The following is a 23,933-nucleotide window of genomic DNA, read 5'->3' on the forward strand; positions in this document are numbered from 1 at the left end:
TGTTCTTACCTTCACCATATTGCTATGATAGCCAGGAAATGTCCATCGTTAACATACTTACTCCATAGTGTATTGCTTTGTTAGGTAATCCTAAATCAACTTCGAATGTGGCAGAGTGAAAAAGATGATGTTCCTGTTTCGTGAGAAGGTGCTGATTTAAATCTTAATGATCCACGTCAGATACCATGGCAAGAAAAACAGTAGAGTACCTCTACCACAAATATACAAAGGGAAAAACTGATCCTCCAAACATTACTTCCTACATCGTACTTTATGCACGCACGGTGCAACCATCTAGCAGGTCATCTTTAAAATGAGTTCTGAAGGCTAAATATCAAGTTGGGTAAAATATTCAAGGAAAGCTCAGAACCACAAAATTGGGCTGTTTCTAAAATTTCCAAATCAGGACTATGGCTCTGCTAGGATATAGAAACACAGCAGGGTATAGAAACACAGCAGGGAAGAGTTTCCTTTTCTATTGTTTCATGCCCAAAGGCAGCCTCCTAATGGCCTCGGTATTTACTGCACACTTACAAATACCAATTATACACACTCTTTGGAAAAATCCAGTTGTGCTTAATGAGCACGTGGATGACTTGCAGGGCCAGCACTTTAGGGGAAGGGTGGAGACGAGCCTAGCCTGACCCCACTCAGTGTGCGTGGGCCTGGCTTTCCCATCCATGAGCTGTATTTTCCAGATGTGTCTTCTTTGACTTAGTGGTTTATCCTTAGTTCTCATTTCAAAACTTTCAAACCTCCCAACTTGTTCAGCTGTTAAAAAGTTCCAAAGCAATCAAATGTGTTCTTGGAATCTCACCCTTCAGTTTGCTGGAGAATGTACACTAGGGCTTCTTCCCCAGCCAAAATAATAAAAGATCTTTTAAGTGGCTGAAATTCTTGGTGGATTGCACATACGTTCTAGTGTCAGACAACTATAAATAGAGAGATTTGCAAGAGAAATAGTGTGAGTCTTCATAATTCCAGTGAAATAAAATGGACTATTTGGAACTGTTAAAGCATAGGACATATTTTTATGAAGTTCAGATTTATCTCCATTTAGCCCCAAATCCCCTTGATGCAGGAAAAGCTTCCTGGATCGTGCACGTTTAGTATGAGGGAAACAGAGGCTTACTTTTCTTTAACGGTAATCATTATTCTTAAATGGATAATATTTTTCTTTATATTAGGCTTTTCAGTTTGGGTATTTACTACGTCTTTTTATATCTTCTTCTACCACTGCTCTGTTATTATAGAATATTAAAAAATATATCAGAAGGTAAAATTACGCTTATGGTTACTGATATAAGTAAAATCAGCTGAGTTTTTCTTCTGGTGTGAGCTAGGGCAGATGTGGTTCCCAAGTGGACTGGATTACTTGAGAGCTCTTTAGATTGAAGGTTCCCTAGCTCACTAAATCCCCATGCTCTTTGGCCAGCTAACAGCGCCCCCCCCAGTAGCTTCCACAACTTAGATAATGCTACTTTGAGCTTGAACTTTCAAAGTATTGTTACTTGACTTTGTACCGTAGTTAAGGACAACCTATGTGGGGGGTTAGCCCATCATCACATATAATCCAAATAAGCTGAATTCTTGGAAATTATTTTGAATCCATTACTGCAATACAAGAGAATTTAGCAATTGCTTTAGTTTATTAACCTCTACAAATTAAAAAAAAACTTCTACAAGGTAAGAAATGGTTGTTATTGACATATATGCATTTTACAACATGGATTTATACTTTCATTAAAATGCATCATTATTTTACCCTATACAGCTACATTATTCTTTCCTGTTTTACCCAGACAGCAGTCCTTTCTTCTTCCTGAAAAGTCACACTGTGCTACTTCCCTGTAATTTACATGCTCGTGTGTGTGTGTGTGTGCACATGTGTGTGTAAAATCTAGATTCTGTATATAACAGAAAACATGTCATATTTATCTTTCTGATTTTAATATACTTTGTTTAGTTTGATGGTTTCCAGTCCACTCATCTTCCCTTCTTTCTGCAACAGGACTAATACAGAACAGAGGGCATGCCTCCCAGGGAACAGACCCTTTACATGGTGAAAACAACTAGCGTAAGATCCAGCTATACTGCCCTCGGGAAAACACACAGAATCTACATCAGCCCACGGTGGAGACATTCACTCAGCTGAGATTAGCATGGCCCAGTTCATCACAGCCAACCTAAACTGACTTTGGTGTCCATCAACATGTGGAGAGATAAGAAAAGGTGGTATGCAAATACAATGGAGCTTTAATTAGCCATGAAAAATGAAGAGGGTAAACGAGAAAAGTATTGTGAAATTCATCACTTTGTACAGTGAACATATCCTAATAATTAAAATGAACTACATGCATTATTTTTTAAAAAGCTTTGTAGTAGAGAAAAATGAGCATACCAGTCATTCTTCTAAAGACATGATTAATTTTTTTAAAATGGTTAAATCCTTCAAATGACTACAGAATATAAAATAGTCATCTTAAGAGTTTCTCACTATCAGCTGAAGACCATCTCTGCTGACAGTATTGATCAAAAGCATTCTTGTACAAAATGTTTCTTATTTTTTTATTGCCAATGCCAAAAAGTAAAACATCACAATAATAGTACATAGTAAGATTGTTAGCAGAATCTCTACAGAGAACATGTGAGAATGAGTGAGACTTTACTTAATCGAAGGGTTTGCAGTTAAGTTGCCTCCAGTGCGGTGTTTGCAATGTAATGTCAAAGCTAAAGCGATGGCTCACCCTGATCTCCAGTGTCTAGTGTACCACTCACAGGCTGGACGGCAATAAAAGACTCCTAGGAGACTTGCAAAGCCCAAATTTTCCTATTCTTTCAAGTTTCAAACCAATAAATATATTTTATACATTTGTTTTTATCATGTCTGTGGGCATGTGTGGACACTTTGTGGAGTCAATTATCTCTCCTTCTACCTTTATATGGGTTCTGGGGATGAAATCAAGGTTGTCATGACATTGTGGCAACCTTTTTAACCATTGTTCAAAACCTTTATACATTAAATAAAACTATTTTTATAAGATCAGAAGAAATGAAAGAAATGGGGGCGGGGAGTATTTAGACTTCAAGTGATAAATGTGCTTCACTCGCCAGGAAGGTTTAGGGAGAGAAGTAGGTAAAAAGAAATACCCATTTTTAATCACACAGTAAGACTAGTCAATGCCATTTGTTAGAAAGTCAGTTACTATGGTGTACTCTGTAAGTGTTAGTCTGCCAATACTAAAATATTTCACAGAGTTTGGTTACAAGATGGGCCGCTGTAGATTCTAGAATTTATAATTCTCACATAGTGCTACATTCCTCTAAGAACCTGAACTGGCTGCTGGCTTTGTCTAAACATGGTAGATGGTATGCAGTAAGGGCTTAATAGATGGATGAGTAGCAGCAGCAGTGAATGAAACCATGCTGTGAAAAACTCACTTGGCTAGTTGGAACGAGAGAGAGAGAGAGAGAGAGAGAGAGGGGGGGGGCGCGGGAGGGAGGGCGTGCGAAGGGAGGGAGAGATGGAGGGAGGGAGGGGTATCTGTGTAAAGACTTACTTAGTCCATGCTTGTCTAAGGCTTTTAGAGCTGTACACGGTAAAGCGTTCTGAAATAAAAAGAAAGAAAAATGATTAGCAATCTAAGTATCTATCTGTCTATATATATCTCACAAGCCTATTGGAGAAAATAACTTTTTTTAAAAAGACAGTCTTACTATGCAGCCCCCCGGGACTGTTCACAACCTTACAGCAATCTTCTTTGTGTTTCCCAAGTGTAGGGATTACAGCCAGGCACCACCACACAGCTTTTCACAAGATATTGTTTGACTCGACCATAGTTAGATATAGGCATAGAAGGACCATACTCTTCAGATTAAGCAGTTAATAAATGGTGAAACAGGAAGAACATAACATTGAAAACAACGAAATACTGCTATCTGGATGAGAGTGATTTCTTTCATAATCTAGTTTGTTTACTATTTATTAAATGAATAATAAATAAACACAAATATATTCTCAGAATTCTCAGAACTGTATGTGTCTGTAGACGAATATCAGGACACTGGTCAAGGGAAACTTGTGTTATATAAGAGTATCTTTTGACCAAATGTAGTAATGTTGAGTCTCCTATCTTACGATACATGGTGCTAACACATGCTCAAAGGCAGGTACCCATGATGCTTCAGTGGGTCCACCAGAGCACCTATCTCCTTATAAGGACGTTTTAATTGTTAGACCCATTGTATAAGGTTGCTTGGCGTGTGGGGCTTGTGACTTATATTTTCACAGAAGCCAAAGAGCTACTTGTCATTTTCCACTCAATGATGAAGAGCACGTCCTCTCATGTATGCCTTTCAGGACTAGCTGTTACCAGCCTTTCATATACTTGCTCAAGCACTGCTCCACACATTTCATGTGCTAGCTGATACCAGTTGTCATTGTGGGCGCCTGTTCTTTATCAGTTCAGATGCTTTTAAGTGTAAGTCAAGTTGTCCCATAGACACACAGAGTCAGGTATGAATAATGATGATTTGGTTAAAAATGGATTTTACACATGTATACAATGGTGGTCTTGTCCACTTATTATACAGGTTAAACATTCCTATTACCTGACAATGTCGTAGTAGCTGTAATGTCATAGCACAATGTATCTGTCACACATGTGCTTGTGATGACACTGCTGCACACAAACCAACTGTGCTGCCAGTTTCATAAAACACTGCACATATATTAAAGTAAAGAATACTCAACAATGATAGTAATGACTATGTTATTAGTTTATTTACTATAGTAACTTTCAATGGTTACTTTAAACCCTCCCCTTTCCCTCTCTTCCCCAGTCCTGTGTGTGTATCTATCCATGCAGAACTTTAGAAAATTGTGCTGGCTAGGTTTATATAAACTTGCCACAAGATAGAGTCATTTGGGAAGATGGAGATTCACTTGAGAAAATGACACCACCAGACCAGCTTGTAGGCAAGCCTGTGATGCATTATCTTAGTGATTGAGGAGGGAGGGCCCGGCCCATGCGACACTTTGCAAAGGTGGTCTGGAGATATACAAGAAAGCAGGCTGAGCAAGGCTTGAGAAACAAACCGGTAGGCAAAACTTTTCCATGGCCTTCCATCAGTTTTGGCCCTGCCTGAACTCCTGCCCCAATTCTTCTCATTGATGGACTATTACCTAAAAATATAAAATGAAATAAACCCGTTCCTTTTGAGTTACTTTTGGTTGTATTTCAACACAAACAGCAGAACCTGTAATTAGGACAGAAATATTCCATTGTGATCATAGGAGGTGATGGCTCCCTGAGTGTTATGGCCCCGATGACCTTCCAGTGGGACAGGATGTGGTACTGCAGACAGCCATATTGATGGCCCTGATTCTGTGTAGTGCAGTGTTAACGTTCATGTTTAGTTTGTAACTGAAACATTTGAAAAGAGTAAATGATTTTTAGAGCCAAGAAAATGATTCCCAGAACCCATATAAGAAAAGATGAGTGTAGTGGCCCAAAATTGCAATTCCTTCACTAGGGGGTAGGGAAAGGCTGATTTCTGAAGTTAACTGTCTGGTTGGTCTAGTCTACTTGGTGAGCTACAGGCCAGAGAGAAATAATGATGTCTCCAAAAAAACAAGTAGTTCTCACTGAGGAACAATGCTGGCTTCCATAAGCATGTATACATGTATGTACACACACACACACACACACACACACCACAAATGCTTATGGTTTGCTTTGTGAGACAGATTCTCTACGCATAGCCCTGGCTGGCCTGGAACTCACAGAGATCCACCTGTTTCTGCCTCCTGAGTGCTGGGATTAGCACATGTCCTCCAACCCATGGCCCTGCAAATGTTTTCAAATAAACTGAATAGACAAAAGCTGAGGAGTAGCTGAGGATACCTGGATTGCACAAAATCTAGTGTTCAGTCCTCAGCACTGCAGAACTCAGACACTGTGCGCATGCCTGTAATCCCAGCAGTGGGAGATGGAGGCAGGAGGATCAGTAGCTCCAAGTCATTCTAGGCTACTGATGTCAATGCCATCCCAGTATACATGAGCCTTCTATCACCAACAAAACTAAACTAAACTTAACTAAAAGCTAAACTAAACTAAACTAAACTAAACTAAACTAAACTACCAGGAAAAAGCTTTTTAACATAAGGCTATGTCTTACATCTTAAGTATTATTACAAGAGTCTAAATGTTTAAAAAATGTTGAGTATAAAAGCTTTAAGCTGGGGGCTGGAGAGATGGCTCAGTGGTTAAGAGGTTAAGAGCACTGACTGCTCATCCAGAGGTCCTGAGTTCAATTTCCAGCAACCACAAGATGACTGACAACCATCTGTAATGGGATCTGATGCCCTCTTCTGGTGTGGCTGAGGACAGCGGCCATGTACTCGCATGCATTTGAAGAATGGAAACTACATGCAGAGTACTGTGAAGCCCACAGTAGTGGAGTGGACTATCACACACACGCCATCAGCTCCACGTGCTCTGTACATAACTGACCCACGTGGAGCAGACTTCAGTCTGGAGAGTTCCAGTCATCATAAAAGTTCCACAGAGTTGAATCATTTATTACCTTTTGTATTCTAGTTTTGCTGTATTTTCTGAGTTATACATAAGTATATGTGTTTATACTCAGATACACAAATCCTGTGTTATAGTCATCTGCAGCGCTCAGCAAGGCAACATGCTGTAACAGATATTTAGTCTAGCATCAATAAGACACGCCACATACTTCAGTTGTACACTATCTAGTCCTGTATTAGAACATTCTATGATGGTCACACAATAACAATTATAACAAAAATTACCTAACCATTTCTCAAAACATTACTGTAGTTAAACAAAGATGATCGTGTGCATCTGTGTATACATTTAAATGTGTATGTATGTATCTCAGTTTCTAATACTTCATAGCATGGTTCTTGATTTGTGTGTCAGAGATGACAAACAGTGATGCTAGATATGTGTTGTTCACCAATTGTTATCAATCATTCTCCAATAATCTGAAATTACTCCTTTATGCTACACTAAGGTTTAAAGTATACCAGAGCCCAGATTCTACCACGCTCATCTGTTTATCTTAACCACAGTAGCTCATGATGTCTTTAAAAAGCAACTTTTTCTTGTGAGCATTTGTCTTACGTAAACAGCGACCTCCTTATGTAAGTGTAGACAATAACAAACTCCTCATGCTTTCTTAGTTGAATATTAAGTGTATTATCAAATAACTACATAAGGTCTCAAGTATGTTTTACAAATTACATAAAGAAGATTCCAAAATGAGTCTATACAATATGAGACTCCTATAGTGATCAGGTAAAGACAGAAAGAATAGAGACATTTTCAGTCCTCTGCAGAACATGGGTGTGGACTGACCGCACAGAACTTCTTGGGAGGATGAAATGTAGGTATGAACAGTGGGGATGAGTTCACGCTGTTGTGAATTAGATACCCCACCGTCATTTGAACGGCTACATAACATGCATCTTAAATAACTCAATAATAACCAAAAAATGCACAATGGAGCCCTATCAAAAGTAAAAAAAAGATTATCAAGATGAACTTTGAGTGTTTTAAGTATTCACCAACCCCACATCACCTTCCACAGATGGATTTGAAGCTCAGAATACAGGAAGGAACAAAACAGAAAAGACATCGTTCCTCATGGATCTTAATAATTTCATCTCGTTCAAGAGAGATGGACAGTTAAAAGCCAGTGCTGTCATTGACTGCCACCAACACTAATGCCAAGAAAATGAATACGCTGCTTTAAAAGGTGTGTTTGAAACAGTCAAATGAGGAGCTTAGCTGAGTGGCACGTCTAAGACACTCTGGTTGGGTAATGAAGGAGGGCCAGTTTCAAGCAAAATACTGAACCCCCAAGCACGCTTAGCTCCCTTTGGAAATCTTGATGGAATTCCAGAGGATGTATTATTCTGAAAAGGATGATATACAATCTTTGCTCATCAGGCTCTGTTCAATGAACATCTTTCAGGAATACCACACAATTTATTTTTCCAAACTGACTGGTTTCTTTTTAATGATTCATATTGAATCAGTATGATTTAGCTTACCATCAGCTGACACTTTTATCAGTACTGTCTTGCCAGAACTGTCTGCTTTAACTTATAAGCTATGATGAAGAAATCTAAGTGATTTATATTGATTTTGTTATGGGATATTTCATGACTGAGAATACTGTAAGATTACAAAAGCAAACAGATGAAGTAAAAACCACAATTTCCTATCTAAAGCACCATGTGGAGTGACTAGAAAAACTATGCAGTCATCTACCTGTCCATCCCTCCATCCATCCACCCACTCACATATACATACACTCACCCATCTATCCATCAATCCACCCATCCATCCATTCATACATGCATACATACATACATACATACATGCATGCATACATATATACACTCACCCATCCATCCATCCATATATACATCCACCCACCCACTCACACACACATACATATGCATGCACCCATCAATCCATTGACCCCTAACACACATATCCACCCATCCCACCATGCATGTATCCATTTACCCATCTATTTACCCACTCATATACACATACACTCACTCATCCATTCATCCACCCACCCAGCCAACTAGCCACTCTCTCATCCATCCACCCACTCTATAACCAAAGTACCTCATGCTTTAAAGAAAAAAGCATAGTTTTCTTATTAGCAGTTGTCTTAGATAACTGCTATTCCATTCTGTAAGTGTATGAGAAGTCAGGCAGACTTCTTGAGACTGAAGAGAACCAAATAGAAAGGTTTTCTGCTTGCAAGGACCTGACATTTCATAGAGGAGCATAGAAGGCTGGAGGTGAGGACAGCTGACGTGAAGAATGCTGAAGAAGGGGCACAGGGCAAATCCGAGCCATGCTTTTTTTCTTTTAAAGATCACACTGGCCATTCCATTGAGACCTCAACTGTCTTCGATTGAGAGCACATGATGGAGTGAATGCAAGGAGAATAGAGATCAGAACCTGAAAATACTCTGAAGGGGAGGCCAGGAAAGTATATTGATGTATGGCATGGTAGTTCCACAGAAAGGGAGGAGTCAAGACACAGAGCTGTTCTTCACTTTCCAGATTAGGATGCACTGGCATTTCATTCAGAGTAAGTAGTGCTTTCTGTAATGACTCAAAAGGGAGTTAATGTGTAATGGTTATGGAGTTTCCAAGTTCTTATTCCAGTAGGTGCAGCTGACAGTATTTTATAGTCACAGGTGTAGAAAAAGAGAACAGAAACCAGTCATTACATTACAGTGGGGTGTGTGTGCGCGAGCATGCGCTTGTGTGAGTGTGCCAGACATCTGCCTAATTGTAGAAGTCCATTGTTCTGAAGATGTGTTCCTTAACAGGATCCATTCATTTTAATAGGATGTATAATTTCTGATTGACATGGACAGCATTTTAAGGCACAGTGAAATTCAAGCAGCCAGAGTGGTAGAGGATGATAAGATTATTCTATGTCTAAGGCTGAAATGACAAGGAAAGGAAAAATGGGAATAAGAGTTCCTTGCTAAAGTTTTAGAAAAGTATTATCTAAAGTCTGATATTTGAAAAGCAAGAAGTATTTTAAAATTTAATTATATCAAATGTCCTTGTAAAACAAATTGAATTGTCTTAACTTTGTAGTCCCTACAAAGCAATTTGAGTAATTTATATCATTTAAGAAGAACAAGAAGTCTATTACAGATAAAACCAACACAACCTTGCAATTACAAGTAAATTATTTCTCTTACATTTAATTAATGGCTACTCATAAATATTAGTTCTAAGCAATGCCTCCATTTAAAGCTTGACAAGATATGCTAATAGAATTTTTTAGAAATATGTCATTTTCAGTTGTGTATAATAAGAGACGTGGCGGGAATAAAATGTATCATATGATATGGAAGTTACAGAATGAAAATATTGAAGCATCACTGCTACATGTATGCCCATCCACTTCAAATCTCAATTTTGTCAGCACACCTTCTCTACATGTTCACTTATGTGTCAGCTGAGGCATCAGGTGCACAGGACTGACTACAGCTCACACCCATGTGTACAAGTGCGAAATTACACATTCATACCCATGTGTACACATTCAAAATTACAGATTCCTACTGTCACACAGATACAGACAAAGCTCCCAAAGTCAGAGTGACTATACAGTAGTATCCTTTTCCACATGAGGACAAAATAAACAAGTATCTGTAGCTCGCCCAGGAACACACAGTATTTCCTGCACCCCACATCTTCCGAACTAGCTAGGTACACAGCTTAAGAGCAAGCATATCTAGTATCTAGAAACAAAAATATATTTAAATGAATGCCCAGAATAAGAAACCGGTATATTTTATAACAGTAAACTACTTGTACAGTTAATGGCATATGATTATTCAAGTATTTGCATATGCATGCTCTGCCCTCTTCACCTTCCGTTAAATGTACTGTTATTTGTTTCTGTCATGTTAGCTCTCTCTTGCCAATCATGTTTAAACTCGGAGTTCAGAGTGTCGTTAAAGCACTAGCTAAGTCAGCTTCACCAAGGAGCGCAATTAATTTAAACCTGCAGGCTGACTTTCACCTTCTCTTGTTAAGGGACACTGCAGAGGGTGATCACAACGCAGCAGGAGACCAAGGGGAAGAGCCTGCAGAGAAGAAATTACTTACTAGGCAACATGACTCAGGGGACAGACGACTGGAAAGGATTTTCCTCAAACCCAGTACCTGTGCCCTGCAACTCAGAGACATTTCATAGGCAAGCAACTGGAGAGCAATGCATGTATGTAAAGTTTCACTGCTTAAAAGCACTCCACCTGACATGGCCTGAAGCCAATTGTAACCCTCCAGAAGATAAAGCCTCAACTGGATTTTATGCATGTGCTTATAGGTACGCACCATGGTACCCAAGAACTTCATTTTAAATTCTAGTCGTCTCTTCTCACCGATGCTTCTGTAACTTACAAGATACTGCTGCATTTAGAACTTCAATAACAGGAGGACATATCGAGTAAGAAGTTCAACCAACCAATTAAAAAGCACCCAACTCCAGTTTGTGCAAAAGATAGGAAAGGCTGAGGGTGGATATTTCTCTTGGGAGGAGTGAGCAAGGAGGAGAGCAGCAGAGTGACCATAAAATGTCTCAAAACTAGATTTGATATTATGTAACATATTAGTACCACAGAATGATAATTTGCTTAGAACTTGATATAAAATGACTGTATTTATGAATACATATACATCCCAGTTAAACACAAAGAAAACAAAATAAAAAGGCCATGAATTTGAAGGAGAGCAAGGGTTGGGTGCCTGAGAGAGTCTGAAGACAGGAAAAGGGACAAATCATAGAATCTCAAGAAGTAAAAAGCAATGTACAAACTACCACCTGTCTGTTGTGCTAGTCATTCTTTAGACTGGAGTCCATTCGGCTGTTGACAATTTGAAATGCATTGGGTTTAAAAAAAAAAAGTGAACTTAAGCAAAGAACCAAGGCCATCCTAGAGGCCCCCTCTCATCTGGCAGAGGCACAGAGGTATGGAGCAAGTCCAGCACCTTTCTGGGGATTGCTTCATTGGAGAAAACTGACTTGGCCTTTCTGAGTGAATAAATAGCATAGCCATGAATCACTGTGGTTATATTCCAAGCAAGCACCCTAATTGTGTGTTTATATAACAGATAATATCCTCAGATCCTCTTGAGTAGAAGTCACAAGGGCCCATTTACTCTCTAGCTCATTCCACAAACACTTTGTGTAGGTCTACCCTGTGTCAGGTGCCATGAATACAGCAGGGAACAAAAGAGGTAAAAGGGTAAGTAGCCTACAGGCAAATATGCAAAGCAACATGCTGGGCCCCCCACAGAAGAAAACCATACTTGCAAATGTTCATGAGAACCAGAATGATTAGTTTGTGTTCTGGTATTTATTAGGAAAACCAAGGAAGACATGAATGAACACTTTTAGGGTTCTGAGACAGCTATTTTATTTATTTATTTTTTATTTATTTTTTATTTTATAATTTATTTTTTCTCAAATCGTAATTCATTCACACAGGGGTTATAAACACAGAAAGGCAGGATGTGGGGAAGGGAATGACAATGGAGTGTGGGTGATCAGGGGGAATACAGATATCTTCAGAACCGAGTATCAGCTGGGTGAAGGTTCAGGGGACAAGTCTCTCTGACTCTGCCTATGATTCGCTTGTCCTTATCTCAGTTGGTATTATCTGCCAAGGCTACCTATTTACAAGGTCTATGACTACTCAGTCTTGTAAATTTCCACAAAAGTTGCCTGTTTACAATAGCTTATAGCCATCTGTTGCAATGTTTTTCCACTGAGACCCAAGACTTGGTGTTTGTATACATGTATGACAGGCCTATTGCTGATTTTAGGCCTATGGCTGATTCTAGGCCTTCAGTGTGTAAGCAGGGCTGCCCCTGACATCTCCTCCCTTCTCTAAGTATAGAAGGGCTGTGGCAATTCTAAACTTGCAAAGGCGGGATAGAGGCCTGACCTCCAGTATTTGAAGGGGACCTTGTAATGGCTCTAGTCCCCCTGTCGTTGTCCAGTGAGGCATAAGGGCCATACCCATCCCGAGAGACAGCTATTTTAAAAGCAAGACCCAACAGTCCTTGGATCGCAAGTATAAGGAAATCCACATATACCAGAAAATAATAGCTCATTCCAGAGAAAAGGTTGGTGTCATCCAAACTCTGAGGACTTTAGTTGTGTTAATGCCAAAATACCACAGTGATTACAACGGGCATTCTAGAAACACTACCTCTGCTGTGTAACTGTGATACACATCTTTATAACTGACTTGAAGTCCCCCAATATACCACGGCTGAGAGTTGACAGATTACCCAGCAGGAGCATTGAGAGACTTTTACATGACACAGGCATCCTGAACTGAAACTATGGTACGTTGTCATTGCTACTCAGAGGACTGTTAAAATGCTGAGAAAGCACCCTCAGACCTCAGCATGTGCCTGGCTATCACAGTCATCCTCCAGTTCCCAATGCTTAGCTTTTTCCAGTCAGTAGAAGCTTTTAGACTCAAACATTGAACCCTATGCATTAAACATTTCCATCTACAATGGCACACTCATTCATGTGGGTTCAGGAACATCTCTGGAGGAGGTATTCCAGCCATCTGTACTTCCCCCGTCCGACACAAGACAGAACACCTCTCTCTCCACCAGGTGATTCTTCTAGAGGGCATTTATGAAAGCTTCAGAGTGGACTCTTTACAGTAACAAACTTACAACTTCTCTAAAAGAAGGAGAGAGAACGAAAGTAGACGTTCCCACCGGGGCAGAAAGCAGCTGGAATGGTGATGCCCATAGTACGGAGGACTGCAGTAGTACCGGGGGTGGAGAGGCTAACTCCTTCATCTTATAAACAATCACAGAGAGGCAGGCACTGTCTTGCCGGAGACTGTGATGCAAGCTAGTGGCAAAGGCTGAAATGGAGCTATGTGCTCCAGTCTCTTGTTACCAAAGAGTGGGGGATATGCATGCCACCCATGCAGCCTCCAAAAACAAACTCACTATATTACCCAGAGTGTGACTGACTACTGAATGGTACTGCATTGCACACAGTGCAAACTGAAGCACAGACACTGGAGAACCTGTGCATAGCATACAGCTCACAAACTGTGCTGTGCTCTGAAGGTGCACTGTCCAGGGATGAAGTCTATGCTCCAGTCATTACAATAATAGGTGTGTCTTGGTTGTGAGAGGCTTGAACTTTTACCCTGAAGTCACAAAGCCAGATCAAAGCTCCTTCAGCAGTAACGGAAAACCTGATATAAACAACCCTGCCAACTTTCCTCATCTGTAACATCCTGTCTATCTGACTCCTGACTGACTTCACTTATACCTGTCCTTAAAGCTATGAGCTTCTGGGAATTTTTCTGTCTCTAGTTTCCATCTTCCTACAGGAGTAGTTACAGACATGTGCTGTCACAACCAGTTTACCATGGGTTCTGGAGATATGAATTCAGATTTTCATGCTTCCAGGGTGAGTATTTTACCTACTTAGCCATCTTTCCACCTCAATAATTACTATTGCAGAGTGTGCATTTGTCTTAAAGAAGACCCAAGACAATGGTCTAATGAAGATTTTAAACTGCAGAAGAATGAAGTTGTTTCTCTTCTCTTAGCCAGGAGACCAAGAAGGGATGAATGGATTAACAGTGATCCAATAATCACTCCCTCCTTTCCTCATGAGTAAGTCACTTCTGTCCCTCACTGGGCCTGTGTTCACAGTGCAGTATCAGTGGTATTGACTTAGTAGAGACTTGAATGTGCCCACAGCAGAGGCTTCCATCCTTTGCTCCTGCCTTTCAGGAGGAAAAAGCACAGCACTTTCCCATAGCTGTAACTCATGGAGAATAAGAAATGCAGGGAACGAACCTAACAAAACTAACCTGCATCCTAGACCCAGGAGTTCTAAGAACCAGCCAAGCTCAACCAAGCATCCGCTTACCATACAGGCAAAGCCTTGTGCATGGCTGAGCTGTTTTGAGAACCATCCCAGGCAGTTTGACTGCTGACCAGTTTGACTGTGGTTCAAACAGTTGGCAGTTGCTGACATCTGTACACAGGATAAATATAACACACCAAGAAGCTAAAGACAGAAATAAAGAATGGTCAGCTAGTTTACAGTAATGCCCCTGGAATATAACAACTCAATCAAATGTCAACCAGACATCTCATATTCAGAAACCTGCCTGCCTCTGCCTCCTGAGTGCTGGGATTAAAGGCATGAGCCACCAAACTCAACTGCACTAAATTTGTATCTATACTCAGGGTCAAAGTTTAACTTTTTCTTTAAATATGACAATAACCACATCACACATATTAGGCAGTAGACAGCAGGTAAGGGCTTTCTGTGGTAATCAACACTGTGTATTCACTTTTGTGAGGTGAAGTATGATTAACACTGAGGCTGAACATTATAAAATTCTCTGACCTAGGGAGAGTGGAACATGTTATGATTTTTTTGAAATTAAAAGTTAAGAAATCCACTTTGAAGAAGTTCACTTTCTCTTGAGAATTTATGTTTTCTGATATGTTGTAGAAATTCTGTTGATTTCTACCATTCTTGACATTCTACCATTCTTTACTGGTGAAAGTGAGTGAGAAGGCTTTTACGCAGACAGAGGAAGTGGGTACGCGCATCCTCTGGTCTCCTCAACGGACTGCCACACTCCACACAGCATCTGCTACCGGAGATGGTTCTGTTTCAGTGGCTAACACCATACCCCGATTCTTTCTGTTTACTTTTATGTCATTGGCTATACCCCTGACACAGCATATCACATCCTCATCCTGCACAGACACGGGGTGGGGGGGGGAGGATGTCCCTGTGTCTGTGATGTCACTGTTCACTGGTATGACAATAATTTCCCTCTGAGTCAAGATTGACTTTTACAGACACTCTCGCTCCCAGGGCTTCAGGCAGAAAGGAATAATCAAGAAAGATTCAAATGATGTGAAACTTCTTTCCAGCTCTGATTTAGGTCTGGGACAGTGTGCAGTCACTGGCCCTTTGAAAGGTAAAACCTCCATTCCCTTCCCTGTTCAAAGCTCTCTAATATTTCTCACAGTTCGGATGAGATCCCGACTCCTCCCACATGCCCTTCCAAGGCTTGGGTCACTCCAGTAACTTTTGCTGCTTCCCTGTGGATACATTTCCGAAGCCACACTTGGGAGCTGGCATGTGTCCTTATCTGTGCTCTCTCTGGCTTGTGAGCTTCTCAGGTTGGCCTGCCTGGTTGACAGCTGTCTCTAGTTCCTGGAGAACACCCACAGTGCAGACTCCCGAGCAGCATGTATGCAAAGCACAGTCACTTCTGCCTGAACACTCTCCCCTTGCTTACCATTCACTCTCCAATTTACCAGTGACTTCCATAACACTGTCCCACAGTCAGAACATTAAGGTAAGTCTGCCCATCCTGTCACTTTTGCATGTTTTAACTTCCTCTTCTCTTCAAAGTTCACACAATCCCCATTCTTCCCTAGCAGCTACAGGAAGTAAGTGATTGCCATCAGAGGGAGGAGACATTTTCTTCAGTAGTGTAGACAATACACACACACACACACACACACACACACACACACACACACACACACACACACGGAGAAGGCAGTGTGAGAGAGATAAATGAGAGGGGGTAAATTTGATCAAAACATGTTGTATGCATGTATGGACATGTCAAAATGTCAAAATGAACTCAATTATCATGTATAATTATTGTCTGCTAACAGATCTTTTAAAAAGTTCATGTAACGCACACATTTGCTAATCACATAGCTTTTGGTTGACAGAGATAGTGGCTCATGTTCAGAGAGAGCTCTGAAAATCCTAAACCTGTGTCAGCAAACCTTTCAGCAATGCAACCTGACACAAGGACCAAACTGCTGCACAGTAATCGTGCATAGCTGTGTGTGTGTGTGTGTGTGTGTGTGTGTGTGTGTGTGTGTCTGAATATGTACACATGTGTATTTTTTGTGTCTGTGTGGGAAGGATGCAGGTACACGTTCATGTGTATGTGCATACTTCAGATATCTGTCTATGTCTGTTTCCTCCCTTTGAAAATAGAAGCACGGATATACTTGACTAAGAAACCCTGTCTGTGCCTACACAGAACTTAGGAAGAAATTTTCCACTTTGTTACAAACACCTAGCATAACAAAATCCACATGTAAATGCTGATCCAAAGGTCAGTGTGTCTGCATGCTTGCTCTCAGCACAGTATGTCTGAACCACCACCGTCCTTCACTTTGCCTTCTTCATTGGTAATTCTTTCTTGCTTTATCTTATCTCATTCACATAGGGGGCCCCATCTTCCTCAAAGTTTCTTAGGTTGAACAGCTGCTTGCAGTTGGAGGATTAGCTTTCCCTAAGAAATGATGTAACCACTTTAGATATGTCCCACCCCTTGCTTGATTTTGGAAAACAGGGCTATTTTATTTGAAATTTCATTACTTGTCTTTGTTCCCAGTCTGGCAGTGTTGTTTCCTCCTTGAACTTTACAGTGTCTTCCTGTCTGAGCTTCTGAATAATAACTAATCACTAAGCCTTGCTGAATGCCCCTTTGTTGGGAGAACGTAAGAGCTGGAGGAAAGAACCATACATGGAGTCTGCCTGCTGCTTGGGTCTGAAACCATTTATACAGACTTGGTTCAGGGGTTTTGAACATATTTTAAGAATAAAAGCATGAATTTTTTTTTCCAAAAGATGTAGCTGTCCAGATTTACATATGATCTAGAAAACATCAGCAAAACAAACACTTTGAAATGCTTATGTGAATGCATATACAAATTGTGTGTGTGTGTGTGTGTGTGTGTGTGTGTGTGTGTCAGGATTTGGTGTTAAGAAACCATGCCTGTACTGTTCTGCAAATGCCACGGTATTTTTTTTTTCCTTGAAACAAAGTGTATTGGTAGGCAATTCAGAGAAGACATGACATAACAGTAAGGACTATGTTCAACTTTGCTTTAAATTTAAGAGGGTCTTGGAAGTCTGGAGGATCAGGCAGAGAGTGCAGGTCACTTTGTGACCAGGACTCCCGTCCAGTAGCCTCAGAAGTCAGTTCAGGGGCCAAGCTTCGGCTCCATGTGCTCAGTGTCCTTTGAGAATCTAGAGCTTTGGTTCTAGTGGTCCATGAGTTCATTCTAGCTGTGGGGTTTCTAAAGGGCCAGTGGTCACCTCAGGACCTTAGTCACTGTAGATGGAGGTACAAAGTCACGTAGCCATTGTGGGGGTCAGTTTAAAGATTTCTCAGAAAATTAAAAACAAAACCTCCTTATTTACCATACTATTTCACACCTAAGCAGCTTCGCAGAGAACTACATATCCTCCTATAGAGAAATGCAAAGCCCATGGTTACTGCTGCTCTGTTCACTGCAAAAGCCAAAAGAAATCAGCCTAGCTGACAGTCAAAAATTGGCATATATATCTGTTATCTATCATCTATCTATCTATCTATCTATCTATCCATCCATCCATCTATCTAATATATATATATATATATATATGCACACATAAATGTATATATGAATGAATATTATTCCACTTTAAAGAAAAATGTAATCACAAAATTCACAGGAAAATGAATGGACTTAAGATGTATATTAAGTTAGGTAACACAGTGTCAGAAAGAAAAAACCACATATATAATCTATCCAATAGTACAGGTATATGAATAAACACGTGGATATGGGTAGAGTATAATATGTGGGTAAGAGAACAAGGCAGACTAAATATTAGGGCATGTGAGGAAGAGCCACACGCAGGTAAAGAACAGGAGTTACCAATGGGGATATGGGGCAATTCTCTCATGGGGTTTTAGGTTTTGGTAGTAGGTAAGCGCATAAAATGTTTAAATAGTGAAAGTATAAAGTCCAATGTCAGGAATCTCCGAAGCATCTATTTAGAATAGGTATTCTAACCATATACAGTGAACAGCTTACATGTATTCTGTTAAGAAAAGAGCCGAGGAGATGGTTAGTGGGTGGAGCTGCTTGCCGTCAAGGCTGATGATCCCTACAACCCACATGGTGGAAAGAAAAAACTAATAGGTTCAAGTTACCCTCTGATGCCCACATGTACATCATGGCGTGCGTGCATGCGTGTGTGTGTGTGCACACACACAAACACACACACATGATTTTTATTTTCATTAAATAAAGTATGCTATTGCAGCTTTCCTCCCCTTTTAGAATCTCTGAAGCCCTCTGTGAGGATGGAGTATGGAGGTGAGGATCAGTGTGCAACAGGGGACCCCTAGACTGCTAGCGTCCTTTGGGATATGTGCTTTCTTCCCTTGGAGTATAAGGGCTGTGAAGTCTGAGACTAAGACTCCCCTGATGGTCTGGGTGGGCTGCATGAAAGGGGTCGTCTCTTCTCAGTTTATAACCATGTCTAGCCTTATCCCATCCAGACATTCTGTTCTTCTGGACTCTCAATACAACACTGTGTCTGCTGCAGCACTCACACGACATTTAATATATCTATTCTCGTTTATACACTTCTACCAGAGGAGTTTCATGAATGGGACCATTTTTTAAAATATTTAGTATAACACTAATTTCTGAATGTCAGCGATGTACAGTGTATATATACATAGTTCTCTGTCTCCTGAAGTTCACAATCTGCTAAGGTAATCTGTTCTACATCTTATACTTTCTGGAAATCATTAGGTGCTTCCATGTGTCCAGATGAAGATAAGCTCTATGAACACAGAAATAGAGAAATTACTTCATATTTTCCAGTCTAGGCACTTGGTAGGTGAAGTGACTATCTTAATTGGTCCTTTATGTATATAACTTTATTCATTTAAAGTATTACTTGCTTGTTGATTTTGGTAAATGCTAGGATATTACTCTGCCAGTGAGCTACACTCTAGCTTCTCAGGTTTTTGTATTTGATTCTCAGAATCTTAACATTTTATATTCTAACAAGATTGCTAACATTAATGGCCCATAACGCTGATAAAGAGCTATCTTCTTCCCTTAAACTCCACTCAGAATAAGTACACTGGCTACAAGATGCTTCTTGCTTAATTAAAAAAGAAAGGTCTATCATAATAAATTGCTGTGTTTCTAGACTTTTTTCGAACATAGAACTCATTTATAATTTTCAGTAAAAGTACAAAGGGCCTCGGGGCTTCTGAAGAAGATAAAAGAATTCTCATCACACTGTACACTTTCAGAAGAAAATAATGAAGAATAAAAATAGTTCCCAACTCAGTCATTCTTTGAAATTGGTAATTTATTCCTGGAGTCTCCAAAGAGGAGACTCGGAAGACACTTGGCTCCCCTCAGTGAAATTACTCAGGGCTCTGCCTCTGACAGGACAGTGACTATCAGACCCTCCTTGAAATTCCTTTGGAAACTCCATCTACACTTCATGGATCAGATTTTGTAACTCAAAAAGGAACACAACAGGAGAATTATTTTTCCTGGTTTCATTCAATCTTTTAGCTCTTCAATAAAAATTAGCACATTGATTCAGAGTTTCAAGTTTCATGACTGCCATCTACTGGTGAGCGAGGAGGTGGCAACTTATTTTTGAAAAATTGCATTCTCAAAGGCCTCTAGTTTTAGGCTTAAATAATTTCCCTTGAAATATCAAATGCTACATAATTAGAGAACCGGGAGAATTTTTATAATTAAACTCAAATCATTTGACCATATATCACTCGCATAATTAGAGAAAGGAAAATGCGTTTTCATTTTTGTAATTTATTACATTTCATAAATATTATACAAAAGTAGTAGTATGTATGAGTTGTGTTCCAATTTAAATTTTGCTCCTGTGGGATGTGTTTGTGCATGTGCGTGTGTGCGTGCATGTATGCGTGCGTGTGCGTGTGCGTGTGCGTGTGCGTGTGCGTGTGTGTGTGTGTGTGTGTGTGGTGACTGTGTCGATACTAGGTCTCTTCTTCAGTTTCTCTCCATCTTACTTTTTGAGGCAGGGTCTCTCACTGAATCTGGAACTCACAGATTTAGCTAGACCTAACCAGTGAGCATGTTTCAGGGATCTACCTTTCTCTGTTTACCTAGGACTAGAGTTGCAGGTACCACCATGCCCAGCTTCTTCCGTGGATGCTAAGAATTTGGTCACAGGTTCTTATGCTAATGCAGCAAATGATTTACCATTGTTTTGCCATCGCCACAGCTAAATTTTGCTTTTATAAGCAGGGAGACATATCTAATTGATAATGAAATTATATCTAGATCAGTGGTTCTCATCTTTCCTAATGATGTGACTCTTTAATACCATCCCTCATATTGTGGTGACCCACAACTATAAAATTATTTTCATTGTTACTTCATGGCTGTACTTTTGCTACTATTATGAACTGTAATGTAAATATTTTTGGAGCTAGAGGTTTGCTAAAGGGAATCTTGACCCACAGGTTGAGAACTACTTATCTAGGGAAATCAAACATAGTTCATGTGGTGAAATTCTCTCATGGAAGAGGGGCAGTGAACTTTTTTTAATGAATTGTGCAAACACAAGAACTCCATGAACACATAAAGTACACAACAGCAAAGGGAAACGGAATGTTTCAAGGCTACATGTTGCTTGAACATGGACATTTATATAGTCGCCTTTTACATACAGGAAGCACTTAGCATTTGCAGTTAATAAAACATACCTGGCTTAAAATGTGGTAAAGAATGAACTCCAGGCCAAGTGTCCTCATTTGGTGTTCCAAGAACCTAGTAAAGAACAGGAAATTATGAAAACAGACATTATTTCCAAAGCACTCAGAATTTTCACGTGCAGAAAATAGTACACTGCATGGTATGACCCTCCGAGTATTTCCCCATTACCATCAGCTATGGTTTTCATTTCAATAAAAGAAAAGCCATCCAAGGAGAATCCCCATGTTCTAACAAATGCAGTTGAATGTGGCAAGTCAGGTCTGCTGTATTTTGTCAAGCTCAGAATGTAGGTGAAGAGTCACAGTGGGAAGTTGTCTTCATGGAATCTCGCAAAGCATGCTGGTGCCCTTCACCAGTCCCCTGAGCTCTTGTCCCTTCCTACATTGTCTCTGTGTATTGCTCCAGTTGAGGGAGTGCTGTCATTGCTTCCCCTGATGTCCTCTGTCTCAATGTCATGATGTTCCAAAACTCAAGAGTCACAGTTTGACATCCACACTCTTTCAGGATCCTTCAGTTTTAATCACTGTCATTTATACTTTCCTATTGTCAAAATAGTCTTTGATGGGCACAGTCTCTTTTTTTTCTATTTTCATTTCCACTTCTCCCCATCTACATTTGCTCTTGCAGAAGGAACTGAAGGATAGTTAGGGCTCCCACACTGCACTTGAGCACGTTCATTTCTCTTAATGATCATGATGAACAAAGCTCTAAACTTCAAATCCAACGTGTCAAGTTGAAAAGTTAACAGCCTTGAAGATAAGCTCACTGGGTTTATCTCCTAGCTCCTCTACTTTATTGGCATGTCAACGTGGGTAAGAAGGAGCCTCAGAGGGCATCACCTTTCTCATTATAAATCAGAGAGTGACGGTAGCACCTGTCTTGTCTATGTGGAGAACAGTCTGTGGCTGTCAATATAGAAATAATATTAGCTAAGTACCCACAGAAAATCGAATTGCCTCAGGGATGCAGTGGGCTTGGAGACTACAAACTTTTTCCATAGTAGCTCCCAGCCCAGGGTACATTCAGAGCAAGATGCTGCCATTTAAATGATTCTGGGCAAGCTTGGGCAGTCACCAAGTTAGAAGAGTAGGAGACAAGGCTGGAGAACTGTGAAGAAGGTAGAGGGGTGGGTACAGGGGAATCGAGGAATTCATACAGCTTTCTATCTGAGGACTCACAGGTACTACTAGGTAGAAGGCAATTCAAAGCTATGGATACTGGTCCAGGGATTTACTGGTGACAGTTTCCAGGGCTGTGTTGGCCAAGGGTGGCACACAGTGAGTGTTTTATGCACATTCCTGCTCTGGTGAGTCGCACCAAATACATGGACTCATGTCCTCACTTCAGTGTTAAATCAGCACGAGAGATGATAAAATTCTTCTTTGAAATTTCAGTTGGTTGATTTTTAAAAACATTAATAAAAACTTGTATAGACTTTGTCTTGGCTACTTTTCTATTGCTGTGATAAGACACTGAGACAAAGGAAATTTTAGAAGAAAGTGCTTATTTGAAGCTTATGGTTTCAGAAAGTAAGACTCTGTGACCATCATGATGAGAAACACAGCAGCAGGCAAGAAGGCATGGTGCTGTGGTGCTAGAGTAGTAGCTGAGACATTACATTTTTTTTATCCATAAGCACAAGGCAGAGAGAGCTACCTCTGAATGAAAGTCCACCCCTAGTACACACCTCTTCCAACAAGAGCTCACGTCCTAATTCTTCCCAAAATGCTCTACCTACTTGGAACCAAGCATTCAAGCATATGAGGCTATGGGGACCATTCTCATTCAAACTACCACAGAGCTACATAAACAAGGTTACATAATTGATGGGCTATGTGGAGAGGGAAGGAGATAGACAAGGAACCAGAGGGAAGAAAGAGAAAGAGCACTGTATAAAGAATTCTGATACCAATGTCTCTGCAGAAGGCACTTTTCAAAGTTTTCAGTCACCACACACAGAGATGCACAAACACACCCACAGATACACACACACACACACACACACACACACACACATGCATAGCTGTTTGGATAGAATGCTTCTCTTTGTTCTCACACTGGTTGAATTTTGCATGAAGGACAAAGGAGTCCAGCAATACTACACTTTAACAACCGAGAAGAGGCACATTTAGCTAAAACTGTGACATGGACACAGTTTGTGCATCACATATAAGTCTCTGGACGTTCTATGAACAAAGTACAGCCAGACTAAGTCTTGCTGCAGAATGACTACTGTCCTGATGGTCCGGTCAATAGTTCCATAATGCCTGTATCAATAAACCCTTTTCCTAGGCATGGTCCACACCCTTATAAGTGCTCTGTTTCATAGAGATTAGTACACATTATGCCTGTCACATGAAAATTAACAGGAAAGACAAGCCACACGAGACTGTCCTTTAATGTCAGACTTGGCAATTGGATCTTGGACTCCATTTCTTTTGTAGACATTCTTGGAGCCTTTGCTCAGGAAATGCCAAGTGGGCAGAATGCTCACAAAGAAAAAGAAAAATTAAAAATTAATTTTGCTTGCAGTAAAAGCCTTTTCAGAGGGTAAGAGGCAGGGTGAGTTGAGTGGATGACGGACAAGGACGGGCATCCATGCACTATGGAACGTGGATGTGCTTGTCTCTTCACCAGATTTGTACTTTCATGAACTAGTAAGCTTCAATGCCAAGACATTTCTAAGTTAGAAAGCAGAGGAATAATGTCTAAGACTTAAAAATG

At 40.3% G+C, this 23,933-nt stretch overlaps 1 protein-coding gene across 3 annotated transcripts in view; it reads right to left on the reverse strand.

Moving 5' to 3' along the window:
- The window catches only part of Cdk14 (cyclin dependent kinase 14), a 472,739-nt gene that overhangs the window by 32,114 nt on the left and 416,692 nt on the right, over positions 1-23,933 (reverse strand). For all 3 annotated transcript variants that reach the window (XM_028781762.1, XM_028781763.1, XM_028781764.1), the window contains 2 exons: positions 21,200-21,263; positions 3,561-3,609 (listed from right to left, as the gene is read on the reverse strand). In XM_028781762.1, coding sequence (XP_028637595.1) covers positions 3,561-3,609; positions 21,200-21,263 — 113 coding nt within the window. The remainder of the gene's footprint in view (positions 1-3,560; positions 3,610-21,199; positions 21,264-23,933) is intronic.

Source organism: Grammomys surdaster, unplaced genomic scaffold, assembly GCF_004785775.1.
Source record: "Grammomys surdaster isolate TR1022 unplaced genomic scaffold, NIH_TR_1.0 543, whole genome shotgun sequence".
NCBI classification, from domain to species: domain Eukaryota; kingdom Metazoa; phylum Chordata; class Mammalia; order Rodentia; family Muridae; genus Grammomys; species Grammomys surdaster.